This window comes from Parus major, chromosome 2, assembly GCF_001522545.3.
Source record: "Parus major isolate Abel chromosome 2, Parus_major1.1, whole genome shotgun sequence".
NCBI lineage: Eukaryota > Metazoa > Chordata > Aves > Passeriformes > Paridae > Parus > Parus major.
The window spans coordinates 75150328-75172685 of NC_031769.1; the positions used below are offsets into that span (position 1 = coordinate 75150328).

Below are 22358 nucleotides of genomic sequence, written 5' to 3' on the forward strand. Positions count from 1 at the left end.
ATCACAATGGTACTCGTACCACAATGGCACTCTGACCATATACCTGCCATCACTAACTATAAAGAAAATAATCCAGAGAGATGTACACTCTCAGCTATATTGAAATACATTGGAATAGGAAGGCATGAAGATAAGCTTACTTAAAATGGGTTTGTTTCTCTAGGCTCAAGATATTTCACTTAAGTGCAGCAAGTATCAGAAATTATAATTCATCACTAACTATGCACAGGAACAGTCTCCTGAGCAAAGTGAGGCTGTAGAAGATGGCAGATCTCACAGACACCAAAGTAGTTTTTTAGGGCCAAATGAATAAGTTTCTTATAAAGCTGAATTGAACTTTATTAATACAAATGTTCAGTGAAAGCAAATCTGTCACAGAATGAGTATGAGATTCACTAAAAGGTGAATATTCTTGCCATTTTTGGACAGTTCAGAAACAACTGATTTGATTATGATTCACATAATCAAATAAAACAATTGAATGTTGAAAGAGCAGGCAATGCAACTGTTCAGAGATCTTCACTAAAAATGTATTAGTAGTAAATTAACTTAAAAATTAAGATTTGTTACTGAAGTTTTTGTGAACAGTGATGTTGAATCAATCCCTCAAATATTAGCAGTGCTGTTAATAGTTTACTCTTTCTGAAAATTGAGAGTAACGTACTTCTGAATCTTTCTGATCTGGCTTCATTAGAGATTTGTGACTTGAAAAAAATAGACAAGAGACTTTAAGAGATGGATTTAAAAGAAAATGAAAAGGCAGATATTTATGATAAGTACATCAGTTCATTAACACAACTCTACATTGCTTTCTGCCTCTTATAGGCAGCACTGAAATTACAGCAGAGGCGTATCATTTCACCTTTGTGAGAAAATCCACCAGATACCTACTTCTAAGCTTTTTTGTTCTGTCCATATGAATTTTTAGGGGGTAATCATAACAGTAGTTGAGAAAGAGATGAAGTGTCCATTTGCCAACCAGTACATTCTAAATTTCTGATGTCTTCCTTATTAAGTCAAGATTAATGCCATGCAAAAATGGACTTATAATTTTTTCCTACTTCCAGCTACCTTCTCATGTAGAATAAATTTTGGGAGTTGTTCCCCAAGAGAAACTTTAGTCAGCCCTTACACAACTCTGTAAGTGGGGAAATGCCTGATTACAAATGCTGTTCTTGGAATAGATGCAGTATCTGACTAGGCTCAGGAACATCTTCATCTCTGCCTGGGGATATAAGTTGTAAACACTGTGATCTTCACCTTGTAAATGGACAGCTCTAGCACATCCATGTAATATATGTTTAAAAAAACCCAAAACAAACCACCAAAAAAATGCAAAAAAAGGCAGAAACCAAATACTTCGATTCTCAGAAAGTGTATGAAAAACCCTCTTAATTCAGCCCCTTTTGTATAGAATACTTTTATCACACTTACCTGAAAATTAAATTAGTCGAGAAATTTAAACAGAAGTACAGCCTTAGCTGTACAAGTTTGGAAGAGATCAGTAACAGAAGAATTAACATGAGAGAACATTTTTCTTTTAAAATTTGTATGTATATTTAATGATCTCTGAAAAATAGATGATGACCTTTTTCTTTTCACAGCCTCTTTAGATCATCTCATCCAACCCCATTGCTGAAGAAGGGTCAGCCAGAGCAGGTTGCCCAGGACGAAGTCCATCTGGGTTTTGAATATCTGTACAGATGGAGACTCCACAATCTCTCTGGTAAATCTCTCAAATGTTTGAACACAGTGAGAGTAAAAAAAGTACTTCTTTGCTTTCAGGTGAAATTTTCTTCACCCATTGTCTCTTGTCCTCTCAGTGAGAACCACTGAGGAGAACCTGGCCTGGCTGCTTCTCCCTTTTCTCCCATTATTAAGATCCCTTTGGAAATTAAGATCCTTTTGGGCTATCTATTCCTGAGGCTGGACAGTCCCAGCTCTCCCAGCCTTTCCTCATAGGAGAGGTGTTCTAGTCCCTTCATTGTCTTTCTTGCCCTGTGTTGGACTCTGCATGTTTTTCCTCGTGTCTGATTAAAGAGTTCTGGAAATCTTGCAGATACATACTAGAAATGTATTACTAGAAATGTACTGCTACATAAATTATTGAGGTCCTCTTCTGAGGCATTTGAAGAAAAAGAAATATCAAGTAATTTTACATTTGTAATTCTGAACAAAATATTTCTGTTCTTAGTTTTCTTAGAAATCTTAAGTAATTATTGGACTTCAGTAGCTGTCTCCAGATGTAAATGGAAGTTGAATCTTATGTATGTTCTATATAAAGCTAGTTGCAAAAAAAAGAAGTATAAACTAACTTTTTATTTAAAATAGCTGAAGCAGCAAAAATTTTTCCATAAGCCACAGGGGGTATTTCAAAACAGAGAGACTGAATTGTGGTTTTATTTACATTAGACTAAATCCTACATGCCATGTTTTTATATGCACAGCCATTGCTAGGCAGTCTTTGAAGCAAGAAGTGTGGTTCCTGCAAGTCTTAGTTTTATCCTACCTGAGGGTGCTGTTGGTGACAGCAGTGTCTTAGTCTTCTGTAGTTAGAACTTTCCTATAGTAGAAGGAAATTGTGTCCTGCTCTCCTCCCCTGACACCAAGGTATTACTATATGTAACCAAGTTCCTGACAAAACTGATTAGCCTGTGATCAAGAATGCCCCAACATTCTATTGAGAATACTCAACAGACTGGGAAATTCATGTTGCCTGAGAAAACAACAGCTTGTGCTAAAGTGACACCTATTACCTAGCATCTCTGTGCACTGCCTAAAGATAAACAGCAGTAACTAGAGTGTGTCTACCCTATGAAATGGAGTAGTGCTGTAATTAGTTCCTATCTCCATCATGCTTGTCCTGTAGGCAAACCCAAAGGCTAGTTGTTCTTCCAACAGATTCTTCATGTTACCAAAGCCATCAGAGTGAAAATGCCAGAGATCAACCAGCAAAACAAGGAGATAACAAGTTGGATGTGAATGAGACCTCCTGAATTTTTCCCGAGTTTGTTCTTAGCTTTGGTCCAGATGCAGCTATGAGCAGGAAATTTTGGTAGGGATGCTTTTCAAAAAGTGACATGACAGAATGTGTGGGACTGATGACGCTTCTAGTTTGTTCTACATTGCTCTCCCTTTACAGACCACTTTGGCTCCTCCAAAATTCCCAGTAATGTCACTGGAAATACTGCAAGAGGAGGATTGTAGAATCTGACTCTTCAGGCAAGTGCCTGAGTGTGTATCTGCAACTATCCCTTAACAGATCTGTTTGAAGCAAATCTGTCTGGGCTTGGGAGACACCACAGAGACAGTTAACGTTTCTTCACACTGCCCACTGCTGCTCTCCCAGCAAGGAACTTGCTGTACCTCAGAGCAGCCTGGCACCAGTGACCTGAGCACTGCCATGGCTTTGCTGCTGGTCACTCTCCAGGATGCCAGTGGTAAAAGGATTTTGCACAACATCTACTAAATATAGAGAGCTCCTACGAAATGTTAACAAACCTAAACACAGTGAATTAGAGAAGATCACATCTCACAAGATTTGACTTTATCAGGCTCAGCTCACACATGTCTAGCAACTCAATATTGAGTTGATCTTAAAACTTTTTCAAGTATTTAATGGGGCATGGCTTGCACAGTGTAAAATCTGCTTTTAAAAATATACGCAAAATCAGTTCCCCATTTGTGTGCTGGACCACATGAGCCCTGCAGCAGCTGGAGCACAGGAGAGCAGCACACAGCTCCTAAAAGAGTCATTCCCCAGAGGAGTGTCAGTCCTTTTACTTTGAAGTATCCAAGCACACATATCTGTGCAAAGTTGCTGAGTTCCCTTGAGTAAACCAGCTTCTACTTTCGAAGGTATCTGGTGAAGCTCTTCCGGCCTGTATTCCCGGTCCTGCTGAGGATGCTGTGTGATTTGCTGGAGAAAACTTCCTAACTGCAAGGCACATGCTGGCATCCTTTTGTTGATTTTTTGTAAATATCTTTCTTTCTTTTTATGACCTGGTAACTACCAGATGTTCTAATGATTAAATGCTCTTGATTCCCTGTATGCAAACCTGATGGAAGACATGGGGTTCTTCTGGAATAAATATGAGGAGAATTTGCCTCTGAGTTTCAACCCTATCAGATCCATAAAGTCTACCTATAAATTACAATAAAAAGATGGTTATGCATCTCTCTAAAGATGCAGTGTGAAAAATCAAAAAATTGAGAAGCACCAGGTCTACCTGGCTTATCTCACATACACAGATATTATCCCAGTTTGTGAAGCACACAGCAGTCAGATCTGCAGAACTTCTCTGAGGGAAGGAGTAACTGAAATAAATCCCTGGGTAGTCTTGCTATTTCTGTTTTAAAAAATAGCTCAACTTACCCTCAGAGTTTGTTCTATAGTACAAACTTTTAAGAAGTAGTAAACAGTTTCAGTTTCAAAGAGCTTGCATTCTAAACTCCTTCCCAATGCCTATGCACTTGTTTAACTTCTTTTTTATTGTCCAGTTTAATTACATGAGATTATACACATACATAGAGCTATGCCTAAACTTTTGTCATATGAGAGCAAAGATAAAGGTAGGATGTGAGAAAGGAAGTATTTGTTATCCACATCTTGAGGATGAGGAACTGAAGCACAGCAAAAAATGAGATTTTCATTCTCCACAGAGTGTAAATGTGCTCAATTCTTAGGAATGAGCAATTTCCATCAAGTTTGCCGTGCCCCCTAGGCTGAAGAGTAAGGTCTGGATTTCAGCGACTGTCTCTGCCACCGATTTTAAGTACGCTACATAAGTTCTGGTCCGGAGATTAAATTCAAGTACACAAAAAGCGCGGGACGCATTTTGCACGGAATGCGAAAGACTAGATTGAAGTAAAGAAGGATGATCTGACCCCTTAGCTCTGGAGCGTTTCAGGTGGATGTCTGCAGTTGACGGCCTGTGACTCTCGGCCGTATCGCTGTGCCTGGTCGCTGTCTGCAGCGCGGGGACACCCGAGTTCCGGCACCGCATGAACCCGGCCCCGGGAGCGTCCGTGGGGCGGCGCGGAGCCCGGCCCCTCTCCCGCGCTTCCAGCGGGGAGAACAGGTGCCTCTTGACAGGTAAATGTCCGTCCGCCACGGGGACTGCCGCTTGTCTGCCGCCGTCCCAAGCACCGGCACCGCTGGGGCGGGGGCCGCACGGGGCGGAGGGCGGGCGGGAGCGGCGGGGGAGGGACCGGGCACGGAGCCGCCGCCCGCGGGGCAGCGCCGGCACATGGAGCGGCACCAGCCGCGAAGCCACAGCTGCCGCCCGCCCCGACCCTGGCAGAGCAGGTACCGCGGGGCGAGGGGTCCCGGGCGGGCACCAGCTCCCGGGGCGAGCGGGGGTTCAGGGTGAGGAGCAGCTGTGGTGCGCGGGTGAGGAGGGGCTGCGCGGAGCCGATGCTGCCGAGAAGTTGTTGCCGGGCGCGTTAAGTGGGAGACTACGGAGCCCAGTCATTCCATCCAATCCCATCCCATCGCATCCCATCCCATCCCTTTCTCCCCCTTCTCCCCGTCCCACACGCTTTTTTTTTTTTTTTTTTTTTTTTAATTTGAAAACACTGAGCCGAACATACAGCTCGGGTGTAATCCAGGTGTTTTGGAGTGCTTCCTTAAAATTTCAGAGATGAGTAGCCATGAGGAGCTGGCCGAGAAAGAGTATTTATTCATTGATTCAGATGCGGATTGGTCTGTGTTCTCTTCGAGTCAGCTACAGCACCTAGGTTCAGTCAAAGCCCGCGTTCCGAGTGCTTGCGCCTGTAGTTTGCCCGGGGGGGGGGGGGGGGCAGATACGAAGGTCTTAAAATCTATTAAGGAATTGTAAAATTAGCAGCCTCAGTACGCTTGAGGGGAGCGGCATTGGAGAAGTTGCAGACTTCCGAATAGCGGGAGGACCAGAAGTTTTCCACCTTGCCATACACCCTGTCACAGCTGGAGGGTTTTTTTTCACCCTGCTTCACAAAGTTACTCCGTCTGTGAAGGGACGGTTTCGCTCTTTTGTCGCTGCTAAAGAAGATGTGTGTAGTTAGAAAATGTGTGTGTGAAGAAATGAGTTCCCACTGCAATAGTCGGTTCTAAGGAAACTTTAAATTTTGTGCTTCAAGAAACCTGATTACTTCTTGGATTGCTTTTCTACCTTGGTTTAGAAGGTATGGTAACACTGCGAGACATTGTGCAAAGCATTCTGCTTCCAAAATTGTTAAAAGTTAATAATTCTGTGTCAGAAAATTTTGTAGTATATGATTGCAAATTATCTAAAAAAAGTGATGTTTTGTGGGATGCAAGAATTTTTAGACCTGTATGGCCACTGGTTTAAACTATGTAAATTGTTGTAGAGGAATATAATGTTATTTCTTTTTACTCTTTTTTTTTTTTTTTTTTTTTTCCTTTCACTGAATTTTAGTGCGAGAAGTGTTTTCAGGGACTTTGTGTGGAGGTTAAAAGTTAGGATATAGAGCTTCTTGACTACATATTTTTCTTTCTGATATCTGGATGCTACCAGGGTTACATCGATATGCATTTACTGTTCAGATGTCCAAACCCTACCCAAATTAAATAAACCAGGTATATAATCCTGATTATATTTTGCTCATTCACATTAACAACACATTTTCTAGACTTTAATAGTTTAGTTTTAAAATTTGAAGCTGTAATGCACTGTAAGTTCCAAATCCTTCAAAAGACACGCTTTGTTAGTTTCAGTTGACTGCTCACATCAGTTGTAACTCACACATACTCTGCAGTACCATGGAGTATGACTTGCTGTTAAACCTTATTAAAAATCATCATTGAAATGTAAAGAAAAGCCTAATAATATGCTGCATTTAGAAGTAAGTACTAAAATTCCTTTCAAATACTTGGAAATACTTTATCTCAATCAGCTAAGCAGGGGCATGTTCTGAGTGGATTGTGGCACTGCTCTCTGACTTGCTGGTGAATTGAATAGTTTAAGGTGTTTTGAAGCCTGAGTGAAATAGAAGAATGAAGGATGCAATGCCTTTAGTCTGTGAATTTTCAAAAAAAAGATCATTTGTACTTAAGTAAAATTGTTTATTCTTTGTTCTCTTCTTTACTGGGAGAAAATGTAAGTCCAAAAAGTGAGAATGGATTTGTCCATGTTGCCATAAAAATACCCAGTTCATGGGTTAATATAACAGTAGATACAGTAGTTGATACTATGTCTCTTTTCTAAAGGTTTCATTGCTCCCATGCATAGACTTCTTTATAACATTGCATGCTCTGCTTTGATTTTAACTCGTGTTGGTCAAAAAACTGAATTAAAACGACAGTGCCTTATGTCTTTATGCTTTAGCGTGCCTTATGTCCCCACCCCCTCAATCCTTAGCAAAACTCTACCAAGTTTTAGTTAGATGGCTGTATGCCTTACTTCTTTATCAAAGCCTTTGAAACTGAAGCCCGGAGACATGAGAAACCAAGTGCAGACCATGTGTAAGACCAAGAAGTCTTAAAACAGTTCATGTCCTTATGATAGCTGTCTGTAGCAGAACTGCAGGGGGGAAGTGTCCAAAATACTGCAGAGCTCTGCACTTTATGTAGTTCATGTTTCTATTATCCTAGACTTGCTCCAGCCTTAAAGATTTTCTCATAAATCTTAGTATTGGTGACTACCCATGTGCTTTTTTTTTTTTTTTTCTTTTGAGTAAAGTAGGTGAAACTCAGAACATGATATACTGCAAGTTTATGAAAAAAAAAAAATATAAATAGAAATTATGTCCCTAATTACAAGGTAAATTTATGATAAAAGCCAAAGAGAAATCAGGTTTATCCAGTGAGTGAGAAGACTGCCCAAACTAAAGTCAATGGAAGTTCAATGCTGGATGTCCATCACATCCAGGACTTCAAACCTAATGCACTGATCCTTGAAAGAGTCTACCTACTGGGTATGGCTTCCAGGGCAAATGACAGGAACACAGAAGCATAGTATGAAATTGTATTGATGGTCCTAATTCAGTCAGGAAGGAGAGATGGACCCTAGTATTTGAAGAGGAATCACTAATGTCTGTGGACCATCGTAATGATGGGAAGACAAGGCAGAGGACTCTTTTCTCTTTGCCCTTCATGTTCCCAGTAAGTGGAGAAGCTTAGGCACTGATCCTATGTGCATCCTTTATCCCAGCTGAATATTTCTCATTTACTATTTAACTACAAGTGAAGCTTACAAGCTCACTTCACTTAAGTGAGCAAAGTGCTTTGGTGCGTTTTTAGTAGGTCCCATACTTCTGAGTTGCATTAGAGGGACAAGCTTGTCATATAACTCAGACTTTCCACCCCAGCTCCCAGCTGCCAGTACTCCCTTCAGGAATGATCTTGTTGCTTGTTCCCTTACATAAACATGAATAACACCTTTGTCATTTGTGTTGCATTCAGCATACCATTAAAAAATGCAATAGTCTCCATCTCAGTATTACCATAACAGTTTTCCTTTCCCTTGTGGACCTTAATACCAAAAACCTTGTCTGCTTTCCACTTCCACTGCATAGCAATGCAGAAATGTAACTGGATAACCAATCCACAGAGTTTTACAGCAATGCAAAATTTCTTTCTCATCATTAAAATTGGATAACTCCAAAATGAAGCCAAAAACAGTTCCAGACATATTTTATTTGAGCTTAGGTACTTCTTATACTAACAACACAATTTTGCAGAAAACAAGGAAATGGGTCCAGTCTGTATTTCAGCAACAGAAAACAAGGGCATAATGAATTGTATGCTGTTCTGGCAGATCATTTTTGGCAGTGTTCTCTTAAAAAGTCCAGAAGATATCAAAAGTCATGAATCACAGCCTAATTGTGTGGCTCTTTGTCAGGAAAAACTTCCATTGAAGGCTTGTGGGATTTTTTTTTCTCCTGTTTTATGTGCAAGAAGAGCTGGGTCTATAGTAATATTTGTTTTTTTGATCAAGATTCACATATGTACTTCATTACATTTTGACGAGTCGTTACTTTCTACTATTATTGAACGTAATAGAATTAGACCAAAAAAAGAGTAATAGTAAAATAGTATAATTTAGTGTAGCAATAATGGAATCTTTGAAAAATGTCATCCTTGTGAGAGTAGAGCACGATGTGCTGCTGGCTCCCCTGGAATTCCCCTCCCAAGTGACAAACACCACTTTTCTAGCAAGTATGAAATTACTCAGAAAGCAAGAACACTGGGAATACATTATGCCAGTTGAAAAGTGGAAGATAAGGATTCTCATCAGTGTTTTCTGGGACTATAAGTCTTTGAGAAGCTTTTTAAAATGCTTGCAACTCAATACAAGAGTCAAAAGATGAAAGACCACACTGGTATTTCTTCACTTATTTTTTCTGTAATCCAAATATTATTTTTGCTCCCCCCACCTGACACTGGAGTGTTTAGAGACGAGTGTGAATGCCATCTGAACCAAGTCAGACAGCCTCAGTCTTGTCAGTTTTATGGCATTTTTTAAACAGGAGGCTACTTTAAATACCTTGCACTCATCCAAAGTAGCTGCAGCAGTTTTCTCTCTCCAATGGCTATCCAGAAAAGTGTACTGACTTCAACTGGAAAACTCCCTTCTTCCAAGATCAACTTGTCCCTGCATCAATCTATACATTAACCTAACTAAAAGTCAACAAGAGTTTTGTTTGCTTCCTAAATTTAAACAGAATTATGTGTACCCCTTAAGGTATGTTGCAATGCATCTTTATTAAAACCCTGACAACTTCTGCCTCACCCTTCTTCAGAGCACAGCTTCCTCCATGCCTTAAGGTGGTGAACAAGAAGAGATAACAGGGGTTTTTGCACTAAGCAGGTTACTGCCAGCACTGTGGTGGCTGCAAAAGTAAGTCCCAGTTCTGAAAAGATACATGCATGTTCTTAGCTTTGTACCGTTGCAGATTCTTGGGGATAGGACCATGCAGGTTCAGGAACTGAATGGCACACTCATGCTTCCTGTATCAATGCTTCCAGAGGTTGTTCAGACTGCAGGTTTGGATGAACAGTCACACTGAAATCATCGTATTTCTTAAGAGTGGGAACTGTCCAATTCTCTTGCTTATTTTGCTTATTTCATGTGAAAGATTTACATTTCTTCTTCTGATCCCACTTGCTCTAGCTTTCTCAGTGAAAGAGAAACTTGCTCTGTAAGAGAGCTCAGATTCCCCGCTGAATTGCTTCATTTTTCTTCTTGTTTCAAGTCACTGAGAACAGCAGAGCAATCACAGTATAAAGCTGGAATTGACCATAGCGGATTGGATCCAAAATATTTGCAAAAGCAGAGTGAGTTAACTAAAATATATAGTGTGGAGGAACTTGCTAATTTGTTTTAATTTTAGGAGTTATTTTTAGGTTTATTTAAGGGTAAAAAAAAAAATCACACCAGTCTCTAATATGCTTTTTCAGGCTAGTAATGTCCTTTAATAATTCATAACAGCCTGAACAGTTTGAAGGGAAATTAGGAAGCAATTCTGTGACCATGAAGCAGAGTTACTGAAACCTTCTATAATTCAGACAAATTGACTACTGATATATTGTATACTTGGCAATAACAATTCTCAACATAAAGAGGTACTTTTATGTTTTTTTTATTGCATATTTAGATACACTGTGATGAGGACATCCTCCGCTTTTTAAATCAGACTAATAGATATTTACAAAAAATACAGTTCTTTGTCTGCTGTTTGTCTCCCCTTGAATGAGAGCTCTGGAAGGATATCCAAGAGCTCTATTTGGCATCTTGAGAATATGCTGTGTTCTTAGATTGAGTGCCTTAATTTACACCCCTCACCTTTTATAGTCAGTTTATTTATAATATGGAAATGTGTGCATTTTCTTTGTTCTGGTGAATTTATTCCACTTTTCTGCTGGATTTTTAGTGAATAAAGGTGACAGGGTTTAATGAGTTAATAATATTTGCCCTTAATTAAGAAAATTACCTTCATATTTTTCTCATATTGTGGAAACAATTTGTAATGACTCTGGTTGCAATTCAAAAATTTGAAAGAAGAACCTTTTTCATATTTGCAATGATATCAAGTCCAGTAATTTGCACAGAAAGTCAATAAAAGAATGGATTTTTTTATTATCTCCTTTAGCAATGAATTGTTATATGAATATAGCTCAAGCAAAGAAAATGCTAGGAAGAGCACATATGGAAAACACATACTTGATACAAGATGCGCTTTTTATCATTTGTCAGTGATTTGAAAAAAGAATTCCCAAAGAACTGAGAATTATGTAGGATCTTTGAGACAACTTTTTTTACACCCTCACAATTGTTCCCTAACACAGAAATTAATTTTACATGTGCCAGACATTTAAATGTTTCACATCTTCACTGTTAGCAGAGTTCCTTTCTTAATCTTGTGTGTTGAATTACAGTGCTTCCTTCATTTTGCAGACAGGAGCTTTCAATTGAAATTTCACTGTATACTCATAATTGTATTGTCAATTTGTGTAGTTAACCAGCATTTACACTAGGCAGGAATAGAGAAATGACTGAATAAACGAAACATCTCCCTTGACTATGTAGAAAGTGCTGAATACAGAATTAGTGCAGAGGGAAAGAAGTGGATCCACTTAGTTTTAACCTCTTTTTTACTGCAGTCCTTTAAAAGACCTGGAGGTATTTGTTTTGTTTCTTTGAACAGAAATGGAAGGACATTCAAGTGCTCATTAAGATTCTCAGTTTTCAGAAAGGACCACCCCTCACCTTGATAGTTATTATTTACATTGAGCTGTGTGATGAGGTGGAAATTAAAAATAGAATTAAAATTGTTCTAAAATGGAGTCATTCACAGAGATTGTGAAGTGTAGCATATTAAATTACAATAATAAAGCTAATTATCAACTGCTTGCTGAGATATTGAATGCTTTTAATTAAAATGAGTTTGTATAATTCTAGCAGTTTTCTTCAAGTATTTGAAGATTGGTTATACAATACAGATTACCTTTTTTCCATGTTAAACAGTCTTCCTGTTGAATATTTAACCATATTTAGCACATTTGTACATGAAGTTAGAAGTCTGTTTATATATATCTTTGGTTTAAAATGAAGCTAAACATTAAATCCTTTTAAAAAGGTGTCTTTATTCACCTCTTCTTTTGGTTGCCCTGTGTTCCTTGACTTCCCTGGATACAAGAGGCTTGGTTCCGTTAGGTCGAGACCCTCTGGTGCAACTAGAAATGCAGCTGTATTATTGTTCTGCAGGCAGATGCAACTCCCAGCTTAAACCCCAAAAGACTGATGACACATATATGATGATACAACTCCTAAATTGTTTTTAATGTGCACTTTCTCCTGTCAGGTGTGTTAAGGGCTATAGGAGTTTACTGTGTTTTTCACACAACACCTTTTCCTTTATGAATTTATTTATTAAACTTCTATTTATGTGTCTTGGGTGGTTGAATCTAGGACCCATTTTAGGAGTTTCACTTCAGTTTAGGTTTTGAAGTGGATTGGGGTTTTACAGTTTTGGTTGTTGACTTGGAGTTTTAATTTGCTAAAGATGAAGGTGTGGTGAGAAGCTAGTGAGACTTGTCAGAGACCACAAAGATGAGACATGCTCACACACCAGTGCTCCATTAGAGCCAGCTGCTCCAGTGACCAATGTGAGCGGTCCCTTTCCTGCCATGGGGCTGCTTACAGAAGTGGGGGTCACACAGTCAGGCCTTTCCCCAGCGTGGCTGGGAGTAAAGCTGAGGTTTGCCTCTTTGCTTATTTTTCAGTTTACCCAGAGTTGCCACCACTGAGGAATGTATGTTCCCCTCACTTTTTGTATTTGTAAAAGCACCTTCAGAGCACCAGGTCCCCTGTAAAAGCTTATTTCCCCTCCCCTCAAGACTTCGTGAGTGCTTATTTCTGCTTTGAGGTTTCATGGAAGTGTACCTGCCCTTGCGAGCCACACTCAAGACAGAAGTGTTCCTTCAGGCATTTTTCTGTCTGCTAAGTATGGCTATACCTAAAAAATGTCAGGGAACATGCACCTGGATGTGGTGCGCCTTTGTGGAGCCCTTGCATTACCAGAGACAGAGTTCTCTGTAGATGGAAGGACAGCTCTGGGTTTAGGTGTGCTGGTGTAAGACCAAAGTGGCTCCACAAATATCAGCATTTGTGATTTCATTTCCTTACCATGAGGTTCCATTGTGCTGAGTGTGCAGCACATCTTGTCCCAGACAAGTCAGTACATACTTAGCTTGGGAAACGCAGAAGAGAAAAAAGAATGGGTAGTCTTTGGCATTGGATTAGGTCATTCCATTGAATCACATCAATGGCCCAATCTTGCAATCTTTTAATATCCGAAGAAAAGAGGGTTGTAGAAGGACTGACATGCTTACACATACTTTATATCAATTGATGAAGCCTCGTATAAATGCTAAGCATTAATTTTCTTGACAAGGAGGTTTACTTTTGAATTTGCTGTGAGACAAAATAATAAACCAAGATTTGCCAATAATTAATTTGCTGTATTCTGAAAGATTAGAAAATCTTGACCTTACAATGACTTCTTCCTATTCACATGTGAAATTCTAAAAGGTCCTAAATCTACTGCTGGTTGTAATTGACATTAGATATAAATTAAGCGGTACTTCCAGTACTTCATGGGGTGCATTTTGATATATTATTAAGACATAGCATGAGTTATATTGAATAGAAAGTTGCAAGGAGGGAAATTCATGACATGTAAATTTTCAGGACAAATGCTGACTAACTTAAATCCAAAATTTTTGTATGATCATGGTCACTTAGATGCTTCCTTATTTAAAACAAACTCAACATAACCTTTCAAAAGGGTTGTGTGTTGATCATCATGTAATTTAAAGTTGCAATATTTCATTATTTTTTCCAAAAGATGGTAGTAGTGTCATTTCTGAATCTGGTATTTATAGTCTGAAGAGGAAAGTGTACAGGTTACAGTTCCTTATCTGAAGAGCCTTGAAGAAATAATTTTACCTATTTTGAAAGGAATTTTATCTTCTTTGTAGCTCTTGTAATAATGGGCTAAACTTTGAAGCTATTTGTATTCCTAAATAGAATAATTATCTATTATCACCTAGGTGCTAATCCCTTTCGTGCTGTAAATGAGAGTGAGACAGGTTCAGCATTTGAGAGCAAGAATTGTTTCAGTCAGGTGTCCACCCAGCTTTTGATTTCTAACTTTGGGCTCCTAACTTAGCTGATAACCTAAAAAAATGTGACTGCATTGAAGACAATGAAGCCATATACACTTCTTACGCTAGTGACAAATTTGATTCATGGGTAAAACTTAAACAATGAAAAATTAAAAATCATCTTTTTTGTGCCAAACCAAAACAGACCGTAATTTTAGGGTTTTATGTCAGAAACATTTTTAAAACATTGTTCTTTTAGATAAATCATTGTAAAGGTTTATTTATTTACAAATTGATAAGAAATAGATGCTTTAGTGCAAATTTTCATATCCGTACATAGGATCTCTTATTTTCCAGGTGGTGACAATTCTTGTTTCTGCTGATTCTAGAGCAGAGGAAAGGGAGAATATCAGGACATGATTTCTTAATAATAGCTTTACCATACCAAAGGCAAAAGGGTAAATTCTACTCCTAGTACTTAAAATTTAGCCCAAGATCTGTTGTGCTCAAGTCTGGTGTGACAAACCTTTTAACAGACACAGAGCCAAAACCTATACAGGACCAATTGCAGAACTGAGATGGGGTGCCAGATGTCCTGTCATATTTTCTTTGCTGATACAGGGCCTAAGTTGAAGTTAGCTGGGATTTCATTAGTATTTACCAGATACAATAAGAGTACAATCTTCCCAATCTTCCTCTGGGAGGGATTCAAAACCCCTTGAGCATTTTTTAAAGTTTTTTTTTTTGTTTTTTTTTTTGTTTTCTCTTATCAATTTGTGTAGTGCTTGTGGATCTTAACCCACATTTAGGAACCATGTTTAATTGTTCTAAGTAATTATTGGGAAGGAAAAAAAAATATTTCCATTATCACTTTTCCACCAGCTCTATTTCCTCTCAGTGTTTCATCCCTGTGAAATGGATCAGCTTTGCTGAATGTCTTAAAGTCACCTAATTCAAGGGTAAACCCTGATGCCATCAGTGTGAGATCTGAGAGTGTGTGTTTCAGGACAGGCAGACATCCAACCTCACAGAAAGCAAGCTAAGACTATTTGACTAAAAAAAAGAAAACAAAACACCACAACAAACTGTACTCATTTACTTTCATTAAAAAAAATAAAAAAAACACAACAAAAAACCAAACCAAACAAGAAAAAAAATCAGCCCTGTAGTTTAGCTCTGCATTTAAGAAATTAGGAAATTGGAATTCTCGTTGGAAAGTGTTTTCCAACAGAATTCCGCTTGATGACAGTAAGAGGCAGGAAGGAGTACAGCTGACAAGTGTTTGGCTTAGGTTGCAGAAATGCTGAGTGTAAGTCTTGTCATGACAAAGGCAGTTAAATTCAGGAATGCAAAAACTGAAGAAACTTTCTTCTTTGCTCCTCCTCTCCTTGGTACTCCCAGTCCTGCTGAAGCCACAGCAACAGTAAGAAGGCAGGTGAAGTTGGAATAAAGAGCCCTTCCTGAGTGTTATCCCTTTCTGGTGGGTATATTCTCGGAGTGGTTTTTCAGTTGGTTAGGGTTCACAATCCTCTGGAAAAATGTGTAGTAATCAACTGATTAATAGTAGCTGGGTGACCCTAGAAGGCAGTAATAAAATGCATCTGCCTTTCTTTTCTTCTTCCTTGCAAGTCATACTTGCAGGAGAAGTAAGGCACTTGTACCTTACCACCTGCCATAAATACACCATGCTTTCAGTAACTGACCAGGGTACGATTATAGGGTTTTTCCTCCTGTGAGAGAAGCTGCTTTTCCCCACTGAGCTATTCAAAGCTCTTTATTCCCATAAGAACCAATGCAAATTGTTGAGTGGAAGGTGGCTTTTTTGCATTTTGCATGTCTGTAGTAATTTCTGAGAACTACATATTGACATTAAACAAATTGCTTGTCTGGAATTAAAGTTTAGGTGCAGAATAAAGCAAGATGGATAATAATAAAGCAAGACTGCTTAATATTGGATATTAAGCAGTGTTATGGTACATGTGCAACAAGCCAGAATGCTCTGTAAGAATGCCCAATGTTTTTTGCAAACCATAATCTGTTCAACATCCTATGGCTGTATGTCTGTGGCCCTGCAGTCTGCACATTCTCTTTTTGCAATGCTAGCATGGGCCTGGTGAGGAAAGCCAGGACTTCTAAGATGGAAGGTGGGGGGCAGCAATATATTGGAGTACATCTGAGCTGTATGTTGACATTCAGAAGCGAGTGGACCATCAAATTTATGAAATTATTAAATATAATAATAGCTGTTACACTTTCCTACTGCATATTTTTGGAGATTGGAAATTTGGAGGTTGAAGGTCTTGCTTTGGTAAAAGAATAATCATGGAAGTTGGGCTATCCTAGGTTAGGATAAAGTTGAACCCTTTCCCAGGAGCTCGAACTACATCCCCCTCTACTTCCATCCTTCAATAAAGTGCTTGTTTAATTCCAGGAAGCCGACTTGACAGTACAAGCATCTCAGTTACAAGAAACAGCTTCTCTGCTTGGTAGCATGTGGAGCCAGCCACAGCAGGTGAATATGTCACCTAACATTCCATGGCTAAACAAAGGGCTCTTTGTCCCCTCTCCACCAGAGGCTACCTCAGCTGCCCATGCCATACTTCAAGGTGGGGACCAAGTTGTGATGGGACTACCTGCTCCAGCAGCACATCTGTTATCCAAGGGGCCACCAGCTGTCTGTAGCCAGCACTCGAGCCCTGGGACCTGCAGGGTCCCCTTCTGATCGAGAACCTGTGTTTTGTTTCTACCCCACTAACTCTCCACACGCTTCTCTCTGGTGCTTGTGGTCACTGGTCACTGGCTCCTCAGAAGATGGTGTGTTGCAAGCAGAGGGCAGGAGCTTCCTGGTATCGCTTACCATGCTGTAGAGCCAGCCATCTGTCAGCAAAACAGGAAGGCATGGGTTCCTTCTCCCTCCTGGGCTTGTTTTGCTATTTTCGGGAGCTGTACTTCTCCCCCATGCAGCACCAGGCTGGTGTGATCTGAGGAAAGGGCTCCCGGGCGAGTGAGGGGCCAAAGCCTGGAGCTGCTGCTCTGCCCATCTGCTGTGGCTGGAGGTGTATTCATTATTAATGGAGGTAGTGGCTGTTGCTGCTCAGATATGCAGCCCTGCCTGGGTAAATGAGACATTCTTCAGCAAATTGCTTCAGTTTTTGATTGCTGATTGTATGTGTGTCACCAAGCTGACTCAAGGTTCATCGATGCATGCTCAGTAAATTAGAAAGAACATAACTATGGATCAACCAAGAGAATGAATTCTGTGCCTACAATGACCCAGGGCCATTTAATTTTCTGCTTAATTTTGTTGCAGTCAGTTTGCATTTTGGGTTATTATGCAGTAGGAAATTAACAATAAATAACAAATTTGGTCCTCCTGTGCTTGTAATGATATTTTTATAAATCTTTGTAATGCTGTTTTTCAAAGGATCAAGGTCTGTGCCAGTCTGATACTCCAGCAAGTATGCGGGGAGGAAATAAAGAGAAAAATACATTATTCTTCCCAGATAATCTTATAGTTAAATAGCAAAGGGTTTTTTTCCTTTCCCCTTCTTTCTCCTTCTATGTGTGTGAGGTAGTTTTTTTTTTCTTTCTCTGTGTGTGTATGTGTGTGTTATTTTACATTAACATAAGGCTCTTCCTCTCTTCTCAGGTAACTTGAGGAAAATGGAAACAGACGAGGCTCAAGATATGTCCCAGGTTTCAGGTGAGATCCTTACTTCTACAAAGAAAATACTAAATTCCTGCTCATCTTTCTAGCACAGTACAATGTTTTTCTTGTTGTCAATAAAATTGCTTTGGGTCTTTTTTAAAACCAAAGTGGGAATTGAGATATAATTAATGATATCACTTGATATCAAGCCAAATGATGCATGGATTTTTTAAAAGGGACTGGGTAAATAAAAAAGTCAAGGGAATATAGAAGCATAGATGTAATTTTACATTAAACCTGTGGTAGCGTATCCCTAAACCATGGTCAGGTGCATGTTTACACTATTTCTTCTGGGAGAAAAATTCTGATTGTTACAAAATAAATAGAACAAACAAAATTCACCAGGTGGGAGGGAGCAAATACTAATGAAAAAGAAACAAAAGGTGTTTACCACATAGGATTATTTTACTTTTTTCCAAAGCATTCAGTTTTACATATACATGTTTAAAAATGTTTAAAGAACAAAAAGAAAAAAGAAAATGAGAACTGATTGACATGAGACTTTATGCTTGTAATTGTTTTTGTCCAAGATGATATTTTGAAATATGTTTAAATGGCAGGGAATTTGGCTTTCTAAAACTTTGCCCATAGTCGCATGAATAATACAGTCTTTATACAGTCTTACCCCATACTGATATTCCTTGGGGGTATTCTTAACTTTCTTGGATATTGATTCCTTAAAAAATTGGCTTAGCAAGATAATACATATTCATATTGTTGTGCCTCCACAGTTGAAAAAGGCCAAGTTACTGTCTTTCCCAGTTTCCCTAATACGTTAGCAGCTGCAACGGTTGATGGCTTTCAGTTTTCACTTTTAGCGCTCAGCCTGGAACATGACAACTCCATCACTGAGCCCACGCACAGCAGACACCTGGGCCTGCAGCTCTTGCTTCAGAAGCAGCTCTTGGTCACTGCTGCCTCAGGACCTAGGGGGTTCCAGCTATAGGAAGTAGATGGTAAAGGCATGGGCACAGTGGAGGTGACTATGTCACTGGGTTTTCCTGAAATATATGAATACAGTTTTCTTTCCCTCTCTCTTTTGTTATTTTTCTGCCTCCTTTCTAAAAATTTTTGGAAAGTTTTGTCAAAAATTGGAACCCAGAGGTTTCAATGTCATCTGAGAAATAAAAATCAAACACATTTTCTGTTTGAAAGAACAAGAGTATAATAATCTTTCATGCCAAGAGATTACAAATTATGTTTGTTATAGAGAAGTAATTCCTAGTTAGCCCTGTGGAGACATGTTGCACTCGCTCCTCAGGTAACAAATTTGGAATTTAAACTGGATAAACTTCCACATCACTAGTTTGTTGCATGTTGAACCAATTTGTAAATGAAATAAAACCTGTCCTATACATGCAGTTACTGAAGTATTTGTGGCCTTAGAAGAAAAAGCAGTGGGGTTTTAGTAGTTTATTCACTTTGGATCTGCTTGGAGCAGTGAGAGGCACCATGATTTGAGTCCAGCTGCTCTGCCTACTGCAGAAACCCTTCCCTGCTTGTGTGAGCTCTTTCAGGAAGGAACGCTGGCCGCCTCTTCCTCTGCAGCAGCACAGGCTACTCTGATTACCCTCACCTAATCTTTGTGGTATTCTTTACAATGGTGTCAATTTGAGCTTAACACCTGCTACTTCTTACTAAAGCACTGCTTGTTTTTCTTTTGATGTGAAAAGTACCAGCAGGGGAGATGATGCCTTGAGTCAAGGATTTGATTGGTAAAAAACAGAAAAAACACTTTGCCCTCCTTGTGGTCTGCCTCTCCCTTTCAGAGGGAAAACTTATAAGGAACTTTGCCATTTTGAATGCTTGTATATATGTAAATATATACATAATAGATGTATATCTATAATTTGTAATTCTCTAAGTTTTCTGTAGTTGAATCACTGTAATATTGTAGTATTTTGCTGAAAGTGCCTTTTAGCTTTTCTAGCATATCATGCAATAGTACTATTCTGTGCTGAGAGAGGGTTTTCTTGAAAAAGAAAGTTACCCTTGATAAAAGGGAGACCTACATAAACAGATTAAAGCCTGCTTTGAGCTCTTCCTGCCATTTCTGTCACTGAGCACCTGATATTTTCTGTGAGCAAAGGCTGTGACTTGTATTGGGTTGTTAGCTGAATTTATGAACAACCGGCCAAAGAAAAAACTTCCTAATTTACTTTCATTTATGGTAAGAGTTATGTGGGAACTCACCTTCTGGAAATCAGCATCTGTCAGATTAGATGCCACAGATACTGGCTCTTTGTAAGTTCTTACTAGACCTCAAAAGTAGAGGATCTGAAGATACAGGGATGTTACCTACTTCTTTCTCATAGGTTGGTGAATGCAGAACGGAATTTTTCCCCTTGGATTCTTCTGGGTTTCTACATGCTTCTGGGATGCTTCTTAGCATGATGACGGAGCTCTGCTGCTCTGTTGTTGGGAACAAGTTAAATAACTGCACAGTTTCAGGAGTGTGAGATTGTCCTGTCAACTGTAAAACATTTATTTCTCCTGTTTTATGAGTATTGCTCATCAGGTGTAGCTGGCTCTCTGGGCCTATGGAATTAGGGGGCATGGTTCACTAGCACACTTGGTTGTGTTTTTAAAAAATATAAATTAAAAAATAAATTTAGTTTGATGGGTTTCTTTGGGGCTTTTCATTTCAACCCAGAAATAAAGAAGGTCTCTGGAAACAGTCACCCCAGCTCAAACACCGTGTTTTGCGGCCATGTGCTTTATGCAGCTGCAGTAGACTCGGGTGTGGCAGCGGCCAGCCAGGCTAGGAGAGTATAAAACTAATGTGGGTGAGCCAAACTCTGTGTGCACACAGGCATTCCCACCTCAGGGAATCCAGGCATGGCTGACTCCTAGAGGAACTGAAATAGTGTGACTAGCACAGAGTTCACACTTTTTATTTTTCTCCTGAAAGTGGTATTTCATGAGACAAGCAGTTGCAGTTCTGAAATGAGGAGAGAGCTGACATACATTTAAGCAAATGGTATCCGGCACCCATGCAAGAGAGTCAGAAAACACAGATAATATCTCACTTAACAAGCAATATTTTTCCTGCCTTTTTTTTTTCTCTTTTTTTTTTTTTTTCTCGGTTCTAGGGCCTAACTGCTAAGGAAGGTGAAAAAATAGTACAAATGTTTCCACATCTAACATTAAGAGATCTAGAACAAACCAGGCTGTGCTGCGCTCTGCAAAAGCAGGAAGTAAAAACACTCAATATTAAATACACACACAAAATACACACACACCCAGCATTAGTTTGTGAAAGGATAGGGAATGAGATTTTTATAAGATATCCTGCCTTGGCTTTCTTTTCAACAGTCATAGCGCCAGCAGTACCATTCTGGCATGAACTGAATCACTGTCAGATCTGGATGTACATGTTAAAGGAACACCAGTCTGAGGACTTTGACAGAAATAAAGGATACTAAAACCTTATTGAATTGGGTAATTTTTTCCCTTCCCGTCTTTCCTTATGGCTTCAAGTATATTTCTAGGGCAGAGATGAGGGCACTCAAATAGAGAGAAGCTGAGGGTCTTGTCAGGCATCACTGGTAGGTTAGGCTCTTCTCTGACTATTTTTATACAGAAATGGCAGTGTTGAAAATCTGAGAGCATCTTGCAGAGATGCAGATTGAAATAAAGAAATATTTGATACAGCCTGCAGTTGTAATTCTTTCTATTTATGACAACCAAGAGCAACATGAATCAGTGGCAGTACCACAGAACTTCAATTCTACATCTAAGGTGTCTCTTTATAATAATTAATTTTAAAAAAACCAAAAAGCACATCATCCACCCCAAGATTAGATTCTATTTTTTTATATATCACTTCTTATGCTACTTTCCTCTATTATGTGACTTTTGAATAATTTTCCTCAGTATTAGCCTCTAAGTATTTGAGTGGGGTTTAGCTCCCTTTACTTTGACCAGTTCTTGTTCTGGGCATGTCTGTTTGAAATTAAAATAGAAAGCATTCTCACCTTCCCCCCCCCACCCCCACCACCCCCCCCACCCCCTTCCATTTCTAAATTCAGTGGAAAAAGAATGTTAGTGAGATTTTATATGTGTAAGATTGTCATGCAGTAATGAACTTGCCATGGTGTAATGTTTTAGATGTAGGTAACGCATGAAATCCAAATGCGATGCTCTAGAATCCAAGAAACAGAACTCAATAAATGGATGTATTTTAAATCCACTGTTTTTGCCCTTTCTTCTGCATGTAGGGATTTCTCAATCATGTGTAACAAGAAGAAATCAAATTATATTAAATGGGTCATTAAAAACAAGTTTACTAAAGTTTTAACTGTAGTCTCCTGCAAAGAGGGAAGCAGACCTGATCTTCAGCTTCTGCCTCACCAAGTCCATGAGGCGAGTCCAATTCATACCATCTGGAAAAACTGCTATTAATTTAAAAAGTAGAAGACTGATACCCATTTAGTGAACCAAAGAGTTCACCACTGCAAATGTACTCTCCTGCTAACAGGTTTCTGTTCCGAAAAGACTGCTGTGACTTCAAAGTATCCTACTTAGACTATGTATTGT

General features: G+C 39.2%; 2 protein-coding genes across 25 annotated transcripts in view; both read left to right on the forward strand.

The window, feature by feature from the left end:
- The window catches only part of CDH18 (cadherin 18), a 1344136-nt gene that overhangs the window by 606655 nt on the left and 715123 nt on the right, over nucleotides 1-22358 (forward strand). The window lies entirely within an intron of this gene.
- The window catches only part of IKZF1 (IKAROS family zinc finger 1), a 71640-nt gene continuing 54294 nt past the window's right edge, over nucleotides 5013-22358 (forward strand). For 3 of the 19 annotated variants that reach the window (XM_015653266.3, XM_015653164.3, XM_033512140.1), the window contains exons 1-2: nucleotides 5016-5095; nucleotides 17760-17813. In XM_015653266.3, the coding sequence (XP_015508752.2) occupies nucleotides 17774-17813 (40 nt within the window). In that variant the 5' untranslated portion in view covers nucleotides 5016-5095; nucleotides 17760-17773. The other 16 variants (XM_033512139.1, XM_015653175.3, XM_015653261.3 and 13 more) reach the window with 14 other exon arrangements.